Below are 25,751 nucleotides of genomic sequence, written 5' to 3'. Positions count from 1 at the left end.
TAATTCGCTGAATGAAGAATGGCTACTGCCGGATGGTAGTTGCAGGCGGCGTACTTTTGCTTTAGGAAAACACGCAGAGATATTTTATCAAGCTGTCACCAGCATGTGTGGTGGACAGCAGCACACAAGAGGACATTTTATTTAGAGTGTCCAAAGTCATTCAGAAACGTTCCTCTGGTCTCCAAAGCAAAGTCTTCCTTCAGATAATAACAGGAAACATGTTTTTCTCTACAAAGCGCTGCCGGGATACACTCTGAGTGAAGTAAAGCGGGGGACCTGAGCACCGGGGAAATAAACTGAGCTGCGGGCACATTTATGGAAAACAGAGTGCCGGCTTTGTGTGAGTGCTTCCGCTCCAGCACTCAGCAATCAGATCTGGGCCAGCAGGGTCTCAGGGTGGTGTTTCGTGCCCATGCCAGCTTTGAAGCTTATAGGATCATCACTGATTTAACCTCCACCTCTGTGCTCCTCTCCGCTAACGAGCGCTTGTTCAGACAGGCAAAGAGTAACCTCTGGAGTTTGGGCAGTCTCATCAGCAGAGAAGTCCAACTGAGGAGGGACAGGAGCTGCTGTGTGTGCGGCTATCACCTTTTATCATTTCTTCATTTCATTTCCAACATAAATTCTTTTTACAAAGTTAAAAACTGTGGACACAGTCACATGAAATTCAGGTCCTTCTGAAACTAAAGCTGATATTTGCTCTGTGAGCTTTTGGGATGTAAGAGTTCAGAACGGGACTGAAAATCAGTCCAGAGGTGCCCGAGGAGACGAAACTGAATGTGAGGTGTGCAAAGTTTAAATGAGAGTTTTGGTTCTTTTCACTCACAGTTTGCTGTTTTTTGGAATATTTTAGTTTTCCATCCTCTGAAAGTGCTTTAATGTTCCTCCCTTTAACCTTTTAGGTGCCAGGACAGAGGCTGTTCACCCAACGAGTGTCCTCAAGGGTTCGGCTGTAAAGTCACTAATGGTGCCATCTACTGTGAGCCGCTGCCTCTGGTCAGTCATGACGACAGACACACATGACCTTAACGTTCTTTCTTCTTCAGTGGCAGCAGATCAAACTTTAATCATTTTCCCGTCCTTTAGGTCAATCCATCGTTTGGATACGTGGAGATCACACAGATTGGTGCCGGTGTGCTCGGATTAGTCTTCTTGGTCGGCGTCTTTGTTTGCATCAGGAAACGACATGTTCAGCAGAAGAAGAAAAAACCTGTCTGCGTCCAGGACTCCAACGGGTAAGAGGTTTTATTTCTGAAGTTATTCATCAACATATTCCATCAGATCTTATTAAATCTCTAACGTCAGCTGCTTCACCTACAGGTACTTACAGTCCAGTCTGGCCAAGAGCCTCAAAGCAAACTCCCAGGAAGTCAACCCCATTGAGATGAGCTCGCTGGTTGGTCCAACCAATGACCTTGACCACACACCGTTCAGATCGCTACGTCCACGCAGCCAGATCGGTTCGTCGGCAGGTGGGTCTCCAAAGACGCAGGGGCCGGTCGTGTGCAGCGTTGCTCCCAACCTTCCTGTCAGGCCGCCATCGAGCTCTGATAACGACTCCATCAGGAAAAACCACTGGGACCTGGACTATGAGGGTGAGTGTTGGTTTGAATTGGGGGGCTGGGAGACTTTCTGATGAAACCTCAGCACGCTCTTGGACATCTGATTGTGAGCATTGATAATGAAAATAAAGCAGGACTATTAGCAGCACTCATGCAGCGCAGAATGTCATTAGATCCGACGCTCCTGAGGTTTACCGCAGTGATTCATCTAGCTCAACACGAATAGACAGAAGGATGACTCCACTAAAATTCAGTTTAGTCTGTGATCCAGACCCTTCAAACATTTTCAAAAACTCCTTCAGGACCTAAAGTGTGTGATGTTTGCAAACTCTTCTGCCGAACAGGTGAACTGTTCTGCGTTTCACAGCTGTAAGCCGCATTCAGACAGCCAAACACTGAGTGCATTAAAAAAAAGGAGGAAGCAGGGCTATGAGATGATCCTGGTATCAGATGGAAGCACAGGTCTTTTTGAGCAGCTACCTGTCCCACCTGCTGATTAGGGCTGGGTATCATTACTGATTTCTAAAATCGATTCGATTCCGATTCACAAGGTCCCGAATCGATTCGATCCACGATTCGATTCGATTCGATTCGATTTGAATATGGGAAATTTTGCCACAGACAGTCAGAAATATTATAATTCAGATCAGTACATTTACATATTTTTGTATCTATAAAAAGGAAGCTGACACACGCAAGACTTTATCAAAGGTGTGAGCATCACAGCAGGGGCCTTTGTGTCAAAGTAGCTGAAGATAAAACACAGAAAAACATGAAGGTGATTTTCCTGGCCTGGGATTTTGTAAAAATATTCTGCAGTACATCAAAAACGAAAGAAAACCATTAATCAACATATGAACATTACCTCTGAAGTTACAGAGGTTTTATTAGAGACACGGCTAAGCGTTTTGCATTTTGCATAATTTTAAAAAGTTTAAATTTGTCCAGAAGCCTATTGAACGACAGAAATTAGGTTTTCTTTTCGGAAGTAAGTAAAAGGAAAAAAAACTGCGTCCGACAGCGCTGTAAATAACTGTAGTCTTGTGCGTAACAAACAAGTGAATAATGCAGAAAACAGATTTTTAGATGGAAAACTGTTCTTGAAGTACAGAGAGAGAGAGAGAGCTGTGCATGTGATTTTATCGTGGTGGAAGCAAAACAGTAAAAGTCAGAGTGAATTCATGACGATGTTTTTGTGAAGCTTAGTTTGGATCTTCTTTTGCTGCTGGTTCGGTCAATATTGTTTGGAGAGAGATAAAACTAACAGCTTTAGAATCAGCGCAAAAAGGGCGTAAACACAAAGCGCAGACCCGCCGAAACATCAGAATCAGCGAGCTGTTGGCTTTCAGCCCCGACCGTGTCCGTGCCCGTGTGTCCGTGTCCGTTTAACCTGAGATTCTGGCGTTTTGGGCAAAATAAATTTAGCCTATATTTAAAAAATCGATTCAAGATTTTAATGAATCGATATCACGTTATCCAAGCCAGAAACGATTTTAATCAATGAATCGATTATCAAAACCCACCCCTACTGCTGATGTGATCCATGAACGTTTACCCACAATACACTTTGGGGAGTTTAACAGTGCTGCACTTTACATCATGCAGCATGGACATCATGCAGCTTTGGTCTGAAGGTGTGTTGGATTTTGTTGATAGAGGAAACAATATTAAAGCTCTGACTCTTTAATAAGACGGCGTTGGAGTTTCAAATAATCAGACTGGAAAATCGTTTGGAGAGATGCCATCTAAGTCACAGCAGCATTTTCAGTCCTGACATATAGAAGGTCAGAAGAGACGCTGTAGTCACTCGGTGTTGCCGTAAACACGCAGTTAATTGGGATGTGCAGTGCTGCATCATGGGAAACGTGCACTGTCTGTCAGTACACGGCACTGATTAAACTCTGGGAGATGAAACATTCAATGAGGCGACAGGAAGTGATAACATCGGGAAGCGATTTTTCTGTTTCACTGCTGTGATCACGTCACATCTGCCTCCTCATTGTCTCCACGCCTCGTTCTTGTTAGTACTCTTCCTTCCGTTCGCACCTCTCAGGCTCCCTAAATCTCTACAGCTGTCCCGGGGGTTTCTCCGAGCAAACGTCATACGTGCACATTAAACACGGAGCTGTGTTTCCACCAAGCTGCTGAAAAACGAAGTAACAAAGAACATCCACTATAGACCGCCATGTTAAATGCTATCTACTGCTAGCAAATACTGAACAGCGTTTCATCGGCAACCTGGAGCTCGCAGGCAGCAACATTTATGAGCTCAAGCAAAATGAAGGACGTTCTCTCCTTGTCCAATCAGCTGCTGTCACTGACGACACTGATGAGCTGCAGTTATGGTTCAACTTTAGCAACACAGCATGAGCCCAAAAGTGGTGTTTCCCCGGAAATAAATTCTATTACCAATCATAAAAAAGAACTTAACATTAAATTCCTCAGCAACAGTTAAATGTAACTCCTGGTTTATGTGGAATAGAAATAATCATATAAAATAGCTGCTGTGTGGTCCGAGCAGCTCCAGTTTCAGGATTTTATTTGGATGGTATTGATTAGCAGGTATCTGTTTCTGAGTGATGTTTGATGACCAGTCTAAGTGGAAATCACATGAAGATGTGATGTGCCAACTTAACCCCACCATCAGTGTCACACAGACTGATATTCGATGATGTTTAATCTGCGCCTGGTCTCAGTTCAGAGAGTCCGCGTTGGCTCTGTCCCGTTTGCACACCTGAGCTCAGGTGTGGAGCTGTCGTTGTCCTCTTCTGAACTTTTTCATGAAGCAGTTTGAGTAATTCAGCCTGTGAACAGCTCAAACAGGTGGCCTTTATTCTACTATGAAAAGGATTTTCCTAAGAGCAGTGCAGTAAGCTGTAAGCGATCCATACCACCGAGCTGTGAGTCCTGCGTCCGTGGTCGTGTTGCTCAGACAGATGAAGAGAGGCAGATTGGGTGTTTGTCATGCCATCGCTCCTCAGGCAGCACCCGGCTGGCAGGTCGTTCGTCTGTTCAACCTTACGAGCACACGAAAGGACACGTTTCTGTGTGAGCCGCTTCATTCGTTGTAAGACTTATTGTTAATGGTGATGCCACCCGAGGCTGCCGAGTGACCTCCTTATCTGGTCATGATTTCTGAACTGAGTCAGGCCTGGCTTTAGAACAAAAGGACTGACTGTGCATCCGTGAGGGAGGTCTCTGCCTCACCCTTGGAAAAACCTGGAAACTGTTCTAATGATCATCAAACCACGACTTTATGGGCATATATACAGTGGGGCAAAAAAGTATTTAGTCAGCCACCGATTGTGCAAGTTCCCCCACTTAAAATGATGACAGAGGTCAGTAATTTGCACCAGAGGTACACTTCAACTGTGAGAGACAGAATGTGAAAAAAAAATCCATGAATTCACATGGTAGGATTTGTAAAGAATTTATTCGTAAATCAGGGTGGAAAATAAGTATTTGGTCACCTCAAACAAGGAAAATCCCTGGCTCTCACAGACCTGTAACGTCTTCTGTAAGAAGCTTTTCTGTCCCCCACTCGTTACCTGTATGAATGGCACCTGTTGACCTCATCATCTGTATAAAAGACACCTGTCCACAGCCTCAACCAGTCAGACTCCAAACTCCACCATGGCCAAGACCAAAGAGCTTTCGAAGGACACCAGGAAAAGAATTGTAGACCTGCACCAGACTGGGAAGAGTGAATCTACAATAGGCAAGCAGCTTGGTGTGAAAAAATCAACTGTGGGAGCAATCATCAGAAAATGGAAGACATACAAGACCACTGATAATCTCCCTCGATCTGGGGCTCCACGCAAGATCTCATCCCGTGGGGTCAAAATGATCATGAGAACGGTGAGCAAAGATCCCAGAACCACACGGGGGGACCTGGTGAATGACCTGCAGAGAGCTGGGACCAAAGTAACAAAGGTCACCATCAGTAACACACTACAACGGCAGGGAATCAAATCCCGCAGTGCCAGACGTGTTCCGCTGCTGAAGCCAGTGCATGTCCAGGCCCGTCTGAAGTTTGCCAGAGAGCACATGGATGATACAGCAGAGGATTGGGAGAATGTCATGTGGTCAGATGAAACCAAAGTAGAACTTTTTGGTATAAACTCAACTCGTCGTGTTTGGAGGAAGAAGAATACTGAGTTGCATCCCAAGAACACCATACCTACTGTGAAGCATGGGGGTGGAAACATCATGCTATGGGGCTGTTTTTCTGCCAAGGGGACAGGACGACTGATCCGTGTTAAGGACAGAATGAATGGGGCCAAGTATCGTGAGATTTTGAGCCAAAACCTCCTTCCATCAGTGAGAACTTTGAAGATGAAACGAGGCTGGGTCTTCCAACATGACAATGATCCAAAACACACCGCCCGGGCAACAAAGGAGTGGCTCCGTAAGAAGCATTTGAAAGTCCTGGAGTGGCCTAGCCAGTCTCCAGACCTCAACCCCATAGAAAATCTGTGGCGGGAGTTGAAAGTCCGTGTTGCTCGGCGACAGCCCCAAAACATCACTGCTCTTGAGAAGATCTGCATGGAGGAATGGGCCAAAATACCAGCTACTGTGTGTGCAAACCTGGTAAAGACCTATAGTAAACGTTTGACCTCTGTTATTGCCAACAAAGGTTATGTTACAAAGTATTGAGTTGTATTTTTGTTATTGACCAAATACTTATTTTCCACCCTGATTTACGAATAAATTCTTTACAAATCCTACCATGTGAATTCATGGATTTTTTTTTTCACATTCTGTCTCTCACAGTTGAAGTGTACCTCTGGTGCAAATTACTGACCTCTGTCATCATTTTAAGTGGGGGAACTTGCACAATCGGTGGCTGACTAAATACTTTTTTGCCCCACTGTACATATACTGAGGTGTCAGAGCTCATCATTAAGGGTGCCGGAGAGGTCATCGAATGTTGTCTTTAAGGGGTAAGAGTCCAGTCTGGTCCTAAAGATGGTCAGCATGTGTTCGTGAGGACTGCTTCAGGTTTAAGCAGCACTAATGTTCGAGTTGATACTTTACGAGTTTAATTCTCCATCAAGATTTTATGCTTGAATTAGGATTAAAGCCGCCACTGCTGGTGTGAACACAGCGCCGTAATCTTCCAAACATCATGAGCTCGCTGCTGATATTTGATGTTTTCATTTGTTTTCTGTGTTTCTGGATGAATTATTGGATAAAATCTATCAGTGAAAGTTTCTAGCAACACTGATCTGTAGTTAAATCATGCACACAGTGGTAGATGGCAGCCCATTCAGCCCTAAAATGGGATTACCGCCTTGCCCTTGGTCAGCCTTTCTTAAACATTTGTGTGATTTGGAAGCCTCACAGAAAGCCTCCAAAGGGGAATTTCATTACTTTTAATGGTCTTTTCAAGGCTGTTTGAATATCAGACTTTACAAAAACAGCTACAGGGAAACTTTTTGTCCCCAGTTTTCAAATCTTTCCAGCTCAGCAGCAGCTAACCCTAAACCAACATGATCCGCCCACTTCAGGCACAAATACCCATGGCGGTGAATTCTAACACCAATTACAATTTTTGCTTTTACACGTCATTTCACTGATTATAAATAAGGCCCAAAGGCGCTGGACTTTCATCACACAAGAAAAATGATGCAACTCCCCAACAGGACTTTAGTCTGAAAACATTTTCAGATAGAAAGCTTCCTCTAATTCTACCTTAGTAGGAAACAGAAAGACAAAGAGGGAGCTTTAAAGTGACCTGCCGTCTAAATACGACATCATTTATTAATTTGTCAGTAAGCATCCTAAAATTCAGAAAGTCATCCGTGTGAACCATCCTGTTTATCTTTATACATACAGACATTGTTTCAGTTTCTACAAATCCCAGGCCCTTCGGAGCAGCTCGTGCTGTTAGTCTGAGCCACCGATCGGAGTTACTGAACAAAGGCTGTTGGTGTGGGTGAACCGTTAAAGATGCTGTCAGGCTTTCATCGCCGAGCTGTGTTTACTTCATCCTCTCATCAGTCACGTCTCTCCTCTCTCTCCTTCCATCTGTCCTTTTCATTTCATCTTCCTCCCCCTTTCCCACTCATCTCCTCGGCTTCTCTCCTGCGTTTCCCTTTTGTCTCCTTTGCATTTCCCTCGCTCCTCTTTTGTCTCATTTTGTCTCTGTGTCTCCATGTCAAGCATCCGGGAGTCTGCTTGGTATTCTCAGACACCAAACTAACAGCAGGAAATCCTCTAAAGTTTGTCTGAGCAAAGTGCCGAACACGTCTGCTCTGTTACTTTGAGATTTGGGGATGAAGGGCAGGAATATGAAGTGGTAATCCTCGGGAAGCAACTTTGTTTTCTGCTGAGCCCTCGAGTCTGCGGGGGTCTGGTCTGGGACGTTTTGGGACCATTTCCTCATGATGATGATGATGATTATTATTATTAGTGTGTTGGTATCACTGTTCGGAGGTTTTAGGCACAGACTGGCTTTACAGGTTTTCACTTGACTGCAAAGGGATGATTTTCTACCTGTTTTCATGACTTTAACTCCTGAGTAAGGATTCTGAATTCTCTGCTCTTAGTTGAATGCAATTTGATTTAATTAGCAGATAATCGGACACGTTCTGATTTCTTCGAATAATGGGCTAAATATCACTGAATGATGAGTAAGCCAGTTTTATTCTGTCTTGCTGAATTTTTTGAGTTATCTTAAGTTTTTAAGATCCAGTTCATATGGAGGCGAGTGAGTTTGAGCTTCTGGGAACAATTTTAAATCCATAGCTTAGATTCACAGATCACAAAACAAGGATTTCAAAGGTGGCTCAGGTCAATCCTTACTGTTTTAAGCTAATTAGAAAGCACAAAGGCAGCCCTGTTGAGTTTGTGTTCTTTGATATTTTCTCATTTTTCGTATTGTATGACAGTATGGGCCCAAGCATCTGCTGAAGGCTTCATCCAGCGAGGCTGAGAAACCCGGGATCAAGAGCCCGTTTGATGGCAGCACTGTCACATCTGACAGTGTGGGCTACTTTAGCTGTCATCAATCAGCTTTCAAATCAATAAACGTGATGTCACGGCGGCTATAAAATGCCAGTCATGTTTAGGGGTAAAGGTCAAAGGTCAGGCAAAAAAAGTAAATAAGAGCTGCAACTCTTTAAATCATTATATGATACAGTTATACTATTATTATGTGTAAGCAAATTTAATTAATATGTACTCTGTAGTCTATTTCACTGTGTGTCTGTATGTGAGTAAGGACACAAGAAAATAATTACTGCATCATATTGATTTTTATTTTTTTCTATTTTTAGTGTCCCATTTTATGGCTATTTACTTATTATTTTATTTTTTTCTAATGAGTTGAGCTCTTTCTTGTAAAATGTTAACCTTAATGAACTTTTTTATTAAAATTAATAATAACATTTTTTTATTATTTATTGTTGAATTAATGATCAAATTCAAGTTTTAAAAACTTATCAGTGATTACTGTAAAAACACAGAGCACATCCAGAGCTACAACAGATTTTTATGGATTTTACAGACTTTTAGTTTTTACGGTAATTATTATTATTGATGATGATAATTATTATTATTGATATTTAATATTAAAAATAATAATTATGTGATAATATTATAATTAATAATAAATATGAGGTTTGAGGGCAGTGTTTCGTAGCGGAATTATAAAATGCTTTTTACACATATGACTATGTCTGTGATGCTCTGATGAGTGAACTCCTCTTTGTGGAAGTGACGCTGTGCGTGTGCTCATAACTAGATGTGTGTTCAGAGCGGTGACCTCTGACATGACAGATTAAACGTCACCGAGTCACCGCTAAGGTTACGTAAGCGGCACGTTTTCCTCTCTCCTCACCGACTTCCTGCTTGCTTAATAACTAAAGTCTGAAGCAGCTGCTGCACGTGATTAAAAATCCTCCTGACGGTCACTTTTGCTTGGGATGAGCAACCTGAAATCACCAAATAAGTATTTCAAGGTTGAGACGTAGCTCAAGATTACAGCGCAGAAAGATTGAGGAGCTAATCTTCAAGGTTGCCCTTGAATTTTTTTAATCTTGGCCATAGAGAAGGAAGGAGGATTATTCTACTAAGGAAGTCATTAGACATGTTTCTGGATCAGTCGCCTGCCTCTAAGTGAAATACGGTGACCTGGGGACGCCAAGCTATTGCGTTTAATATGCAGATTGGTCAAGCTTTTGAAACCCACTTTCAGCCGTGTTCAGTGTCGGTAGATGTGGAGAAGTTTCACTTTGATTTCAGCGTAGTCAAGTTCTGACTCCATCCCGGTGGGTGGGTATTTTCCATCCCTCGTTTCCAGCGAGTTGCTGTCGCTGATGATAGATGACATTGCAGTAAATCAAATGTAAGAGCAGGAGTGGCCTGGGTAGTGTTTGCCTGGGACATTTTAGGTGAAAGTTTGAAGTAAGTGATGAATTTCTGAGCTGATTGTTTGAGTGCGAAACCATCAGTAACCAGTGCTCTTCCTCTGCTTCCTGTCCTCAGTCTACCCCGCAGACCCGGACTATTACGGCCGTCCGGCGGTCCAGGATTTCCCTCAGTTTGACATCGTAGAAGACACTTACTCCACCTCCACCATGGACTCCCGCAGGAACTCTAGGTTTGGTGGCTTCCCGTTCCCGCTGGACCGCTGCGACCGCCGCGCACCCCTGCCACCGTGCTACAGCAACCAGAACCTGGATGACTTCCTGGGTCCAGACGGTCTTCCTCTTCCGAGCTCTCAGTGCCCCAACGAGTACACCGCCATCAGCTACTACCCGACTCAGCACACCCGCAGCCTCGACAACGTCACGGGCTACAAGAGACTCAGCATGCGCCTCAGCGTCGCCATGCCCTCATACGCTGAGCAGGCCAGCCCGCCACTGGCACCAAACCTGAACCAGGCCCAGCCTCAAACCCGACCAGCACGACAGAACCCACGCAGCTGCGACGGCTCCAGCATGGTGGAGAGTGACTACGGGAGCTGCGAGGAGGTGATGTTTTAAGGTGGTATCGTGTGGGCGTGGTCCTCACACGGAGATCAGAAGAGATCAGATCTCTTCGTCACTCTGTGGAAGATGATCACAGCATGTGGAATGATTCTTCACACACCTCTGATTTGTTAGACTCTTTAAAGTGTTGCAGTCTTGCTGCGCCAGATTAGACAGAGCATCTCAGGATGGCGCGCTCACCTCCGCAGAACAAGTTCAGCACAAGTTCATCTTCTGTTGGTGGGACACCACCCAGGGTGTTCGCTGTCTCGACAGGGCTGTGAAATTATGGACAATATTACCCAGCGGGCTGTGAACTGCTCAGACTTTTGAAAGCTTCAAAGCGGGAAAGTCTGCCTCTCTGCACTCCAAACACACCTCCCACATTTCACCGTTCACACACTCGTCTGATCAGCTACACAGCTGGAGCTGTGCTGAACACGGACAGCACATCCTGCTGGGTGTGTTCGCTCATATCTGCTCCTAAAAGTGCAGAAACAGGTTTATGGTATGTCTAAGGATTTCAAAACTCAGCGTATTAAAGCACATTTCATACAGGAGAAAGATGTCGGTGTTTGTTGTTAGCATTCAGAGGGCTGGATCCTCATTAGAAACATGAAAGCGATAAAAAAGTGGCGTTATTGTGAAGTGGACTTTGTATTTTTAGCTGTAAGAACTCTGTAAACATCTCTTTGTGGATTTCAATGAGTGAATTTGATGACAGTATTTTCCGTGTTTGTGTATTGCTGCCCTGCATGATAAAGGGAACTCTTAAAGTGCAGCAGGAGAGAATCGTCCATGCAGCCATTTTAAATGGATTGAATGAGCAGAGAAGCTCGGAGTGCAGGATGCAGCGTTTTTATCAGTGACTGTTAGATAGTGAAGAGTCGATGTTTAGTTTCGTTTTGTCAAATCAACTGTTTGACCTTTTCTTTTTCCCAAAGAACTGAGCAGAGACGACTTGTTTCTAATAACACATAGAGTTGGTCAGTTCATTGTCAAACTCCCTCCTGCCAAATTACGTGTGGAGAAGGTTATGATCTGAACTGCAGGAAATTACAGAGGAATATTTGGATGTGAGCAGCTTCAGTTGAAAGCTGAAATAATTGTTAATTGTGACTCACAGACTGGTCGTTTCAGTGTTTCTGCTTAGTTTTCTGGATCCACTCTGTGGTAGCCGTGGCACTTTGTGAAGATAAAACTCTCAGGACTCGCACTGTCCTCCTGCTACCTGCTGGTGCACCGACCAGTTCTTTGAGCCCCAAAACTCCTAAGTGGTCATCCTCAGCCTCTCCTCTCAGCTCTGTGCAGTGTGTCTGTAAGCTCAGGTTTTAAAAACTCACAGTGTACCTACAGCACACGGGGAGCTCATGGTGTCCCGGTGACCAAATATTTGAAGGCTTCAGAAAAGGCGAGCTTACTTTGTTGCGACAGCTGGAAGAAGATCCTCACGGATCATTTTATTGGAGCTGAAAGAATCTGGATCCTTTGTTTGATTTCAGGGATGGAAGGACAGAGTAGAGCAGGTTAAACGATGTCCAAGCCTGAAGTGTTTTTCAATGAGCTCCTCCAGGCGGTTTGTGGATTCCAGGACAGAAGATCAGATCTGGGACACTGAGTCGATCAAGCTGCTGTTTGGTCAGTTCATGTTTCTGTAAACGATGAAGTGCCAGCTGAATATGAGCGCTGTGTTTACCGCTGCCTCCAAAACGTGCCAAGGCTGCAAATGTAAAAATCAAAGCCTGCATAAGCGGCGTATGTGGTGAGCTCTCGGAGGCTGGGGAGATAAACAGTGCACGAGAGCAGCACTTATATCTGGAACACGGCATTTGTAGTAACGTGAAGGCGTTAGCAGACGGTGATTCGGGCAGGGCTGGTTCTTAATGTCCTGACTGTCCAATCTGTCCTATCTGGCACCATAATGTCAAATTGCCAAATCAAAGCACGCACACTCCACATATGATTACATATTACTCCTGCTGAGCTTTGGCTTTTGGAAGAATTCGGGTTGAAACAGAGACATGGCTACCACAGTGTGATTGTCTCATACTTATGTTTATGTTACGCACAAAAACCAGGGGCAACCTAAGGGCCAGCCATGTCTAAGGCTGAGGATGTGTGTGTAGATGTGTTATGGACACGATCCTTCTCTCACTGGTGGTCCCACTGTGAGCTCTTTCCCTTTGTTTTGAGTCCTTTGTACAAAAGAGATCCCATAATCCGCTCGTGTCGTGCTGTACAGTCTGTGCCTGTGTGTTGCTGTGCTGAATATGAATCACTTGAATGTATTGACATGTGTTGTTTGTATTCATTTCATCCATAAAGTTTATTTTTGTACCAATGTGGGCATCTCCATGTTTTGCCCTGATGTTTTTCTCTGAGAGATTTTATTAAGATGCTGTCTGTCCATTTGTTTTCCAATATTGTAAAGAGAATATGAATAAAGATATTATCTTCTGTAAACACCGACCATATCACGCTCTGTTCCAGTCAGAACAGGCCAGGTGGAAAAACTGAGCCCTGATCAGACGGGATTAGTGTTATCACAGGAATTTGATCTTCACATCTGGAATGCAGCACGATGATAAACTTTTACTGTTAAAACTGCTAAAATCTCCCCATTCCTCTTAAACAGGGCAAGTGGTCTCCCCCAGAGGTCTGTTTTAGGACCTTAAACCTGTAGTCAAGTTATCAGTTCAATTATATTTTGTTTAAATAGCAGCAAATTGCAACACCAGTTGTCTTAAGGGATTTTATAATGACTTTATAATGTAGGGCAAACTCTCAATAATATCCTGATCCATGCTCAATCATCCAGGTAAGGAAATCCCAAAAGTTTGATTCTGTTCATCTGGACGTTTTCAGTGGGAGAAACATTTCGTCACTCATCCAGGTGACTTCTCAGCTGACTGCAGGTTTCCCCAACCTTATAAACAGTACTTTTGCACAATGACTAAACTAGCACCACTGAATGAACAATGGGCTGGGAGGTCATTTCCATGATCATTAATATGCAAATTGTCATGACCATTGATCAACAACCACTGATCAAAGACCAACGCTGAGGAACGTTGGTTTGAGCGGGGAGTCAAGGTCATTTACGGGAAAAAGGGAAAGACTGAATTGAGGAGGAGGCCTAAGGGTACATCTGTTACCATCTGTCACAATGCTGTGATTGCAGCCATTCCCCAACTCTCTGTGAATGTAACTCATGGACATTGATCAACGGGCTTTGATCAGTGCGAAAACCTAATTGTCTCTCAGCAGTTTGTGAAATACCTGTTCAGTTCAGCTTGAGCCAAGATGACTAAAGATGGGCATACACTGTGCAATTTGTGGCCCATTTTGAGACATGTTTCAGTCATGTGACCATTTTGGGGATCGGCCTGAGTTTTGCCTTAATCGTGTGTCGTGCATTGTGTAGTATACGTGGGGTAATGAGAAGTGATTAACACCTCACGACCAGCTCCCGATCAGCAATTGTACGGTCATAAGAAAATCAAACCTGTTTGAAATCCTGGGTGCCCCTCGTGAAGGTATCGCACTGTTGAAGCAGTGCCATGAGCCGATTTAACGCAACCTCTCACGCTGTGCATGCGCAAACACAGAAATGGAAGTGAGAAAGATGGAGTAGCACGGCAGTGCAGCTTGTGATCTGGACACAAGCGATGGACGCCCAACTTGTAGAACTTTGGCAAGCTCATCTGTGCCTTTTTGATGTGGCCTCACAAAATTATCACGACTGCAACAACCGTGAAAAGAGTTGGATGGATGTTTGTAATGACCACGGCAGACCCAACGACATGAACATGCTTTTAAGCATCACTTTATTGCGCACACTATTTAGTCAAAGGAGCTTGCAAAGAAAAGCGTCTGGACTTCTTTAAGTTGCTTGAAGACGTTTCACCTCTCAGAGAGGTACGATGACCTGGGTGACTGAGAACCTTCACAAACACACACTATTTACACTTTTCTCACGGATGCTGTGCACACTCGGCTGCAGTTCTCCCGCTGCCAGCCACACACATCACCAACAACAACATGATAGGACTCAGTTCAGCCTTTTAACCCAGCAAGCCATGATTACGGATGCCCTGCAGGTGCGTACGCCTACCCTGCAGCGGCACCGCTGTTCACAACCTGCCACATAATTGCAGGTCACATCAGAGCATCAGGCCGTATAGTATGAGACTATGCATTGTGACCTATGAACTTCTAACCCCTGTGATTCAGTCATGCAGTTTGAGCAGGAGCTGAATAACGTGACTAAAAAAATTGCAGTGTAGGCCCAGCTTTAGATAAACAAGATCACTGCACAGGAAGCAGAACTGTCAGTTTCTCTAGTTGTTCCTGTGGAGGGATAATGGACTGCCTGCAGTTTGCTTAGAAGGTGCTCTTCACAGGTTCACCTACAGGAACCATCGCCCAGCACATCCAATCATATTCCTCGTGGAGGCGTCACACACCAAAGAAGGAAGTGCAACAGGGCTCGCTTTGTGAAGAATTAGAGCAGTTTCCCGGAATGAAAAGTGCATTCATCTAGATGTTAGTGGAGCGTGTTTAAAGACATGAAATGCTGCAAAAACAAGCAGAAGCTGCAATATGATGATGATGAATGACCCCCCCACAGACTCAGTCATGTTCCTGAAATGATTAAAGACACGTAGTGAAGAGCAAACGAGATACGAGCACCTTCGTCTGCAGTCTGAGGCTGTGAGAGTGTGATGGGCCGAAAGCACGTGAGAGATAAATGCATGCATGCGTGTGCATGTTTTAAACTCCCCTTTTGAAATAAATGCTCTTATTTGGCCGAGTCTTGACATTACCTGATAAGGTGTGTCTGTTTTGGGTGAACCTGCTTTCAGCTACTTCCACTTCAAGTTAGTGACTCCTGTTTTCTGAAACTACAGGTGAAACTTCAGCTGATATTATGTGCACTCATTATCCATCTATGTCTGTCCATTGATCCGTCCGTCCATCCGTCCATCCATCATTTAATCAGTCCGTCCATCCATCAATCCAACCGTCCATCCATTCATCCAACGTCCATCCATCCATCCAATGTCCATTCATCCAACCATCCTTCCAGCCGTAAATCTATCCAACTTTCCATCTATCGTCTATCTGTCTGTCCATCCATTCATCATTCAATCTGTCCATCCATCCATCTGTCAATCCATCTGCCCGTCCGTCCATCCATCATTTAATCCATCTGTCCATCCATTCATCCAACCGTCCATCCATCCATCCAACCATCCATCCAACTGTCCATCTATTGTCTATCTGTCTGTCCATCCATCCATCATTCAATCAGTCCATCTGTCCGTCCATCTGTTAATAGGTCCTTCCACCCGTCAGTCAGTCCATCTGTCCATCCATCCCTCCATACTCGGGGCAGACTGCACAAATCACAGCAGCTGCATTCTGTGGAAGGTTTTATTTCAGTGGTTAATTCTTTCTACAAAGAGTAATCTTACATTTAACCTCCAAACATCAAGCTGCTCCGTCTGCAGAGCAGCAGAGGCTTTCCCACCAGCTGTTTGATGCCCTCAGTTTCCTGATTATGTCATCATCCTGACAGCCTGACATGATCTGACTGATTACAATGATGATGTTTCAGCACTAAATCACACAGACCCTGAAACACTTGCTAATGACTAAGCATCTCCTCAGCCAACAATTTACCCTGCTTCCTTAGCATAATGAGTGCAATATAATATTTCATATAAGAATATGACTCTCATTATTCCTGGAGAGGAAGGTCACACCCTTCCTGCACAGGACACTGCAGGAAACCTGGGAATAGGCTGATTGTTCCTGAACAGTGCAGCAATGTGAGAGGAGGTAAAAATGCTGAAAATCTGCTGGTTGAAATTTTATATTTGCTCTTGTAGAAAGACATAACCGGTGGACATATGACCCAGAGCCAGTAAAAATATGTCAGCCAGGTAGGTTAGCCAGCTGCTTCTCTAGTTTCTCAGCTACGAATCACAGCTTTGAGCTGGTGAAATACACTGACTGTGGAAGTGTGACGGGCCCGGGCAAGGGGAGGTAACATGTAGAGAGAAGAATGATGGGATTTAGTCAACGAACCACATCACTTCACTTTTCATGGTTAAGTTGGAAAGAAATTCACATATTTGAGCTGCGGTGATCAATAACTCATAAGAAGCATTATTAGAGCATTATTAAAGGACCAGCAATAACTCTGAATCTTCCTCTGAGCTGGACCGACAGCACTGGAAAACAGCACAGACACAATCGGTGATAACTTTGTGTCGATACGTTCTTACATTTGGTCCCATCAGTTTCTACTGTAGTCACTGAGTTTTTAATTTTTTATTCCAATTTTTTTTTTTTTAAATGACCGGGCAAAAGAGTGATGTCCCGCTAACTGACCGTGAGGAGGAGATGTGCCCTCTCTGCATGGATACACTCAGTCTCTGGACTGAAGTTTCCAAACTAAGTTATTCTTCTTTTCTGTTTTAACTGACGAGAACTCTCCTACAGCAACATGAAACACATCTTCCTAACGTATGTATTTTGGCTGACACTTTTCACAGTATTGAAATAATACTTTGAGTACTGTATAGCTTTCAGTGGTTAACTGAAATACAAATACTGACAAAATAACCATCATGCAATATGGCGGGACGATAGCGAAAGCTAGCTTACACAGCAAAATAAACAGTGCACAGTTCACCTGAACAATGATGACGGACTAAAAGTAACACGAATTTTGTGCATTGCAATAACCTTAAACAGGAGAAATAGTAGTGTGTGTGTGTGTGTGTGTGTGGGGGGGGGGGGGGGGTGATAAATGAACATACTTGACACACAGCTTTCACTTTCAATCGTCTGTATTGAATCCCTCTACTGGAGACTTGATGTATTACCAATGGATCAACACCTAAAAACCTCAATGAACTGAAGTAATGTAAAGAACAGTGACCAAAGTTCCTCCACAATGAAGCAACAGACTGGAAACATCACTGGACTTATCATGGGGTGGACTCTTCTCTGCCCGGAGTGAGGTACAAACTCTCTGTCACATGACTGTATGAGCATGTGTGTGGAAACAAAATCATATACACTATACTGCCAAAAGTATTTTTATTATTTTACGTATTATATTATAATAAGAGTATTTGCTTGTCTACCTTCACTTACAGTCTTTATGGCCCATGCTTTGTTCACTGGTGTGAAGTCATGTTGGAATAGGAAGGGACCACCACTCACACACAGGAAGTGTGCAGTGCTACTTCCTGCCTTTAGACCTCAGCTGTGAAGCTGCCTGTGCTGTCAGATGGATGTTAGACAGACGAGAAGGTCACAGAGGGGAGAAACAACACTGCAGGTTCCCGTGTTTGGAGTCTGCGCTGCAGGGCCTGTCATTATAAAAATACAGATTAGATCAGTCCAGCCTCTGGATGTAGTGAAGCAGGACATGCAGAGGAGGCTGGGATAGGATGAATGGAGACAGATGACTTGCTTTGGAGATGTGAGGAAGGCAACCTGCTGAAGTTCAAAAGAACGTCTGAAAATGAAAAAACATCCAGTGGAGACCGTTGTGTGTCAACAACTACTGGTTACAGCAGCAGAAGACCATGTCACTGCTGTCAGTAAGAACAGGAAACTGAGGCTACGGCTCACACACACTCTTGCAGTGATTCAGTTTACGGTGAATCACTGCAAACAGGGCAAAGGTGTAAACCCCAGCAGAGCAAACCTGCCATAGTCTGCACACACACACACACACGCACACACACACACACACACACGCACACACACACACACACACACACACACACACACACACACACACAAATACACACTCAAACCATATTAGACGGTGGCCTGCTGGATTTTAGAATCAAGGATCAAACATATAGGGTGTTCATATTTATGTGCACAGGTGTGCGTGTCTTTGTGTGTGTGAGTGTGTGTGAGTGTGTGTTTGGAAAGACATCAAACATCTTCAATTATTTCAGCACCTCGGGTGTAATTCTCATTATCTACGACCAGTGTGAGAGGGTGTGTGTAGGTGTGTGTGTGTTTTCATGAGCAGTTGAAAAGCTGAGGAGTAACACAAACATCCCAGAGATACACACACCTGTGCTGCTTTATGGAGCATGTGATGCAGAAAAACATTGATGGCAATGAAGTACAAGTCAGCGCTGGAGTCAGCAGACTTTCCACTCAGACATCTGACTTTAGAGATGGACCCCAAAATGACTCCAAGATGCCACTCAGTTGTGAGGAAAGCTTCAACCCTGCACAACTCACATATAATAAGCCACAGAAGTAATTTTAAATAGAGCACTATTACTGAATGTTTGTGGAACTGCTTCATTGCTGTTAGTACAGAAAATAAATGATTGCCTTAATCTTCAACCTCCTGAGGCTTTATGGAGTTTTACAGTAAGTTTCAGCCCTTTGTTGTTTACTTGGTGTTGTAATTTTCAACCACAGCAGGGAACCATTCTGCAAGAAAAGGCTCGGAAAACCCACATCGGAATATAGAGAACAAACCATTTGAGAGCTACACATTTCATTTTAATGCCAGAAAGATCATTGTGTATTTAAAAGTGTCTTTACAACGGCTGCTGCAGGTTTGATATGGAGATGAGGAGTTGGGACTGAGAAAGAGCAAATGGTACTCACAAATACAGTGATTACCTGCTGATGCCAGGGTGTGAGGATTCATACCTCAGCTCAGGCAACCTTTTCCAATCCAGACGGTGACAGGGTGGGTCAGTGAGTGACCTCCTCCATGGTGACGGATTAAAGAGCCTCTCAGATGAGTGCTTACGACTGACACAGCAACTCTAAAACCTAAACTCAAGTCAAACATTTTTAACGAATAAAAAATAAATTGTCACCATCCATCTGCCAGTCAAAAAGGCCACACCCCTAATAATGCAAAATTTAAGCCTTAATATAATGAACGATATTTGGAGACCAGAGCAGTTTTTATATCTGGCTGTGAACATGCTCCCTCCTGGGAGTCTATGGGACTGGCTCAGTGCTGCCTCTGCAGGAGGTTTGGGTGCTTCAGGCTTCAGCCGTGGCTGCTGATGCTTGTTTGCAGCTAAATATTTGCTTTCATCACGCACATTAAACCAGTTCTGTATGATCTGTACGAGTTGTTTTTCTGACCTGACTGGGCATTCATGAGAAATTTCTCTGCTCTGCAGGCACTCAGAGTGACTCAGCAGATTGATTTTTTTCATTCCTTGACCTGAGAGTAGACTTTACAATCGCCCCAGACATTTGTTGCTTTTCCCCCCGCCTGCTGGTCATCATGCATAAATTCCTTATTTCCAGGTGTGCTTCTGTGCTTCTTCTTGATTGAATTTGGCGAGCGGATGCCTCTTGGTCTGAATAAATGCGCCCTGAAATCACTGACAGGAATTTGTGCGTGATGCACTGATGCATAGAAGATGTAAATAAGAAGCAACCGGTCGCTGTTTGTATTTCTTTCTCTGTGTTTTTCTTGACATATGAGGCTTTCTGTGCCTCGTACAGCAGAGCGACTCTCGCTCATCAATAATAATGTACAGTATAAAGCATGCTTCAGCTATCATCTCAAAGATGCAGGTGTATTTGCATACATAGTGTGTGTGTGTGTGTGCATCAAAAGCACTGAATCACATTATTCACAGTGGAGACTCGGGCACCAACAAAGTGCATGTGAGATGAGGCAGACGAGTATTTGGCCTATTTGGATGAAAATCCAAAGACTTAGTGAGCGGTTATGTTTGATGTGGAAATGAAAGATTCAGATTCTCAGGGCGCCGTCTTGTCTTCTCACACCTCAGCCTCCACCTTCTTCTTCCTCTGCTCTTGTTTTGGGGGAAGGCGCATGATCTAGATCTGTCTCCTCGTTCAGTCCGTACTGTACTTCATTCAAAAACAGGTGAGCTTCTGTTTTTGCTTCTGGTCCTTTATATTCAGTCTGCACAAAGTAAGAGCTGCTCAGTAAGAAGAAATAAGAAGTGCCATCACATCTCTCCAGGGTAACACATTCATAACAATATGCAAACAACTACAAATATAACCTTGGAACAAAATATCATCCAGCAATCAGTTTGTTCAGACTCATGTCTGATTGACCGTTTCAAGTCAAAAGGCTTTCTTGTTTCAGGAATGTGGATCTATGATAAATCACACTGCACTTATCACAGGTAGGCACCTTGTTTCCAGGGATTCTTTTAATTACGGCAGTCTCTTTGAGCCGAACAACACAGACAAACTAGCAACTACTAAGACAGAAGAGACAATTTAAATACACTCAGAGAAACATAGGGAGATTACACAGGGACACAACTGGGAGTGATTAACGTGACGAGACCCGGGAGGCAAACTGAAAACACTCACATAAGACGCAAACCTTCACAATAAAACAGGAAACACATACACGTAATGACACAACACACAAACTTAACACAGACTGGGGGACTCAGAACATAGGAACATGAAACGTGAAAAAGGAACACAAAAACCCAGAATAATAATAAACTGAAACATAAACACAGGACCATGACAGGCAAAGCTTCACACAGACACACAGCTCCTCTCCTTACTAACAGCTGAAGTCGTTAATGCTCATAACACTGAACAACATTTTAGGAGGAAGAAAATCTCCTTTATCAATGACACTGAAGTATCAAACAGTTACATAAATGCTAAGCTGGCCAGTGCACATGTTAGCATTAGCCGTTTGACTATTAGTTACACAATAGTTAGCAGTTACAGAAGACGGTCCAGAGCTTGGCAAACTAATCAGGGCAAATAAACAGCAAAACAATGATAAATCCCTCAACCTCTACAATAATTACATCACTCATAACCAGTGTTGGTCAGGTTACTTGAAAAAAGTAATCAGTAACTAATTACTGATTACTTCCCCCAAAAAGTAATCCTGTTACTTTACTGATTACTTATTTTCAAAAGTAATTAATTACTTAGTTACTTAGTTACTTTTTAAAAACACGATTTACAACCTGAATAGGTGATAAAGTGATAGATCTTTCAGCACAATTCTACTTTTTCTGCATAATCCATCATACAAAATGTAATCAGATGGAAAAGTCTCTTTTTAAAACTTGTTTTATTAGTTTTAATCTTTTAACTTTATGCATCAAGCAAAATTTTAAATATATGCAACATTCTCTGACTGGAAGAAATTTGTTTAACATTTAAACCTATTTTCTGCACATTCCAGCACATAAAATAAAATAAAATATTTTTTTGTGTTTACACTCACTCTTTCAAATAGATGCAAGTAAAACACAGCAGAAAATAAATAAAATCAAAGACTAGCGGTCCTGTTGCTCTATTTTCACCTGTAAAGCAGGAGTGGCGTAGGCGGAGGTTTACCCTGGTGCAGGTGTGCCGCAGCGGTCAGTGGAAGAATCCGCGAGTTTCTCTGTGAATTTCCCATTACGTCGTAGTGCTACGTTTTCTTCCCACGCACAACGGACACTAATGTTTTTGTCACTTTTTATGGAATCAAACTCAAAGTAAGGTCAGTACTTCCACGCTTTAAACGCTGCACGCTCATACTCTCTCCCGCACTCGATATATTATCTATTGTTGATCTGCACACAGCTGTTGTCACAAACGTTGCACTCGCTTACGTAACTGTCATGAGACAGTGTCTCACTGTCATGAGATATGAGGCAAAAAAATCACGGTTTTAGTAACGCAGTAACGCAGCGTTCCTACGGGAAAGTAACAGTAATCTAATTACGTTTTTTGCAATAGTAATCCCTTACTTTACTCGTTACTTGAAAAAAGTAATCGAATTACAGTACGCGTAATGTTACAAGTAACACGTTACTGCCCATCTCTGCTCATAACATCTCTGACTGGAGCACGGGGCGCTCACGGGGATCATTTTGTTAAAGAAGCCACGTACATTTTTTTTACCTTCATACCTGTGAATGCTTTCAGAGGCTGTTGAAGTGCACAGGCATAGCTCCAGATTCACTGTTTCTTCCCTCAGATCTTCATGAGGATTTCACAAGATATCTACATGAATTCTTTGGGAGTGAGAAACATTTAAGCTCTGTTAAAGTTTTTACATCGTCCAGACATGATTCCCTGTGTCTCTGAATTTTTTAATTGTTAACGGGAGGATTTGGTGGAGAGACTGTATAACCAAGAAATCAGCGGATTCTGAGGTGGTCAGGTTGGACTGATTTTAGATGGAGTGACCAGGGATGGAACATAGATCTGAGAAATCCATTTTCTTCCATGTTTGGGCTTAGCAGCAGCAGCAGCAGCAGCATCAGCGGGATGATGTGTGAGCATACCAAACCTTCTAAGGAAGACAAATTATTTTTATCTTGTGAACGCAGGATAATTATGGATGGGAATGCATTCTAATCTTCTGCATGAAGATAAAAATATAGAGAATATTTTGGTACTTCAGAAGCTCAGCAGCAGATTTTTCATCAAAATCAGGAAATGAGGCCTGTAGCTACATGTTTCACAAACAGCTGTCACCCAAAATCTCCTTTTATACTCCAAAGTTAAATTTGGAACTCTTTGTTCATTTTGGCGACTGTGACAGCTTACAGGAAGTTACAGGAAGTGAAGCACCGCCATGACACGGAGCTTCACCCACTCTGTCATTTCTGTGTGAGATTTCTAACTTATAATGTGGGCATTCTTTGGTAAAGGATTTTTAAAAATCAAACATCACTCAGCACATTTAATGGAGTCATGTTCATCTCCTCTCTGCTAGGAGTTGTGTATTCGTTCCCCTTCTTATTCAGCACATGGAGATATGACAGATACGGCACAAACTATGTGTGTTTAACAGCCGAGCATCCTGGCCTCATTAAACACACCAAACATGTTTTATTACATTACTGAACGACACACTATTTGCCATATCAAGAAAAAATGATGGACTCACCTTTCAAAACCTGCACAAATCTAAATATGCAAAATAAGTCTGTCTGCAGAAGGAAACCTGACAGAGCAAACGCTCAGCCAACTTTTCTCAAATTTGGAGCAAGTGCAACCAATATAGGAAGCTTACGTGGAGACGGTGTAAGAGGTCAGAGCATCAGGACAGAAACTCCAATCAGTAATAATAATATTGGATTGGATTTATATAGCGCTTTTCAAGGCACCCAAAGCACTTTACCACTATTCATTCACACACTGGTGGAGGCAAGCTACAGTTGTAGCCACAGCTGCCCTGGGGCAGACTGACAGAAGCGAGGCTGCCATATCGCGCCATCGGCCCCTCTAGCCAACACCAGTAGGTAAAGTGTCTTGCCTAAGGACTCAACGACCGGGACAGAGAGCCCGGGGATCAAACCGGCGACCTTCCGGTTACAGATACGCTTCCCAACCCCCTGAGCCACAGTCGCAGTATAGTTTAGAATACAAAATGCAGTAGGAAACACAGACGGGTCAGAGCAGAAACCGGTGTTTGAGACACAATTGTCTGAAAGTGGATGACTCAGATGCAGAAAAGACAAAAACAAACCAGCACGATGCTAAAGACGAGCAATCAACCGCATGACGCTGGAATGGGATTTATGTTTTCTTGTGCCAATGGGAGAAATTTGCCCTCGGAGCTTCCCGCCACACACTTTGAGATTTTGGAAGCATCTGGGTTTAGCAAGGAGAGAGATCACTGGGTCAGGGTTCAAATATTCCACTTCAAGAGCATTAACCACACTTCTTCTACCTTCCTGATTTATTTCCTCTTTCTCGCAATACAGTACAATAGAAAATAATAGAATGGGCATTTATTATCATTTATAACATTAACCATTAGAATGGTTCAAACAGCACAACAGAGGAGAAGATGGAGATGCAGCAGGAGAGGAAGGAGAGGAGGCAGGGGAAGAGGGAGGAAAGGAGGAAAGAGGGGAAGAAGAGATGAGAAATAGTAAAAGAAGAAGAGAGGGGGGGAGGGAGGAGGAGCAGAGGAGGAAAGGGAGGAGGGAGGAGAGGAGGGAGGAGCAGAGGAGACAGTGCTGGAGGTGTCTTCCTCTCCTCAGACGGAGATGTAGAGCGGCTGCGCGCAGGCTGGGCGCTATAAGCGCGCGGAGTTGCTGCGCGCGGACAGAGGCGTCTGTGCGCACGTGAGTGTGACAACAGCTGCGCGGAGCTGTGACTGTGACTGAACCGTGAGGCGGGAAAAGTCCTGCGCAGACGCGTCGGCATGCTTCACCCGGACAACCGCGCGCCCGAAGGCGGCGTCGCGCGCAGCTCTGACCCCCGCGCGTGACGCTGAATGGACCCGATGCGACTCGTCGACCCCCGGCACCTCCCGCAACTGATGCCCCTGGAGGACCGGGAGCCCACCGCGGCGACGGGCACCCTGGGGCCCCGCAACTCCACGCCGGCCGCGGGAGGAGAGGCCCCGCAGCACCACGCCGTGCCCTGGGTGGCCACCCTGCTGGCCGGTGTCCTCATCGCGACCATCGTGGTGGATGTTATTGGGAACCTGCTGGTCATCGTCTCCGTGTTCAGGAACAGGAAGCTCAGGAAAGCAGGTACACGTGACCTCCCGGTAGATGCTCGTCAGCAGGATTTCTTTGAGTTTTTGGAACTTTGTGATTCCAGAACAGATGTGACCAGATGTTCGGTTACATCGGTGAATGTCTCTCTAAGAGTTCCCTGCATGAATCGTTTTATTTCTGTTCAATTTTATTGATTTCATTTATTGAACTCTTTTCTGCTTGAATAATACTACTTTTCTTTGCAGGTTGGTTGTTTTATATTTTTGTGCTGCAGACATTTTCCAAGTTTTCCAAGATAAATAAACTCTAGCTTTGTATTTTGCATGTATTTCTTTTGATTTTAAATCGTCATTTGTTCTGTTTTATTAGATATTTCAGTCACCTGTGAAGCACCTATAACCTGCATGAAAAGCTAATAAAGTTTAATTGGCTGATGGATCCAATGATGAGATGAAAGCACTTCTCTTTGCTCCTGTGTTTGTCTGTGAGCACATAGGAATTTAATCATTTGGGAGTTAAAAATGAGTGGATTGATCCACTGGTCCATTTTTCTGAGGGTGATGGCTCCGACATGCTTTCATGTTTTTGTAGTTCAGTATGTTTGCGTGATATTTTGATGATATCCTAACTGATAAATCTTATAAAAACCATAAAACAGTCATAATCGTGCAGTTACTTGGTTATTGTAATATGCCTGCAAGAATATTTAGAGAAATAAA

At 43.7% G+C, this 25,751-nt stretch overlaps 2 protein-coding genes across 2 annotated transcripts in view; both read left to right on the top strand.

The window, feature by feature from the left end:
• Positions 1 to 16,892, top strand: part of fat2 (FAT atypical cadherin 2) — a 103,512-nt gene extending 86,620 nt beyond the window's left edge. Inside the window, exons 26-29 of the mRNA XM_085182876.1 lie at positions 903 to 996; positions 1,087 to 1,235; positions 1,321 to 1,595; positions 10,053 to 16,892. Coding sequence (XP_085039002.1) covers positions 903 to 996; positions 1,087 to 1,235; positions 1,321 to 1,595; positions 10,053 to 10,552 — 1,018 coding nt within the window. The 3' untranslated portion in view covers positions 10,553 to 16,892. The remainder of the gene's footprint in view (positions 1 to 902; positions 997 to 1,086; positions 1,236 to 1,320; positions 1,596 to 10,052) is intronic.
• A 1,598-nt stretch (positions 16,893 to 18,490) lies between these two features.
• mtnr1al (melatonin receptor type 1A like) overlaps positions 18,491 to 25,751 on the top strand; it is a 33,427-nt gene continuing 26,166 nt past the window's right edge. Inside the window, exon 1 of the mRNA XM_085183000.1 lies at positions 18,491 to 25,065. Within this exon, the coding sequence (XP_085039126.1) occupies positions 24,804 to 25,065 (262 nt within the window). The 5' untranslated portion in view covers positions 18,491 to 24,803. The remainder of the gene's footprint in view (positions 25,066 to 25,751) is intronic.

This window comes from Neolamprologus multifasciatus, chromosome 2 (genome assembly GCF_963576455.1).
Source record: "Neolamprologus multifasciatus chromosome 2, fNeoMul1.2, whole genome shotgun sequence".
Taxonomy (NCBI): Eukaryota; Metazoa; Chordata; class Actinopteri; order Cichliformes; family Cichlidae; genus Neolamprologus; species Neolamprologus multifasciatus.
This window is presented reverse-complemented; position numbering and strand designations above follow the sequence as displayed.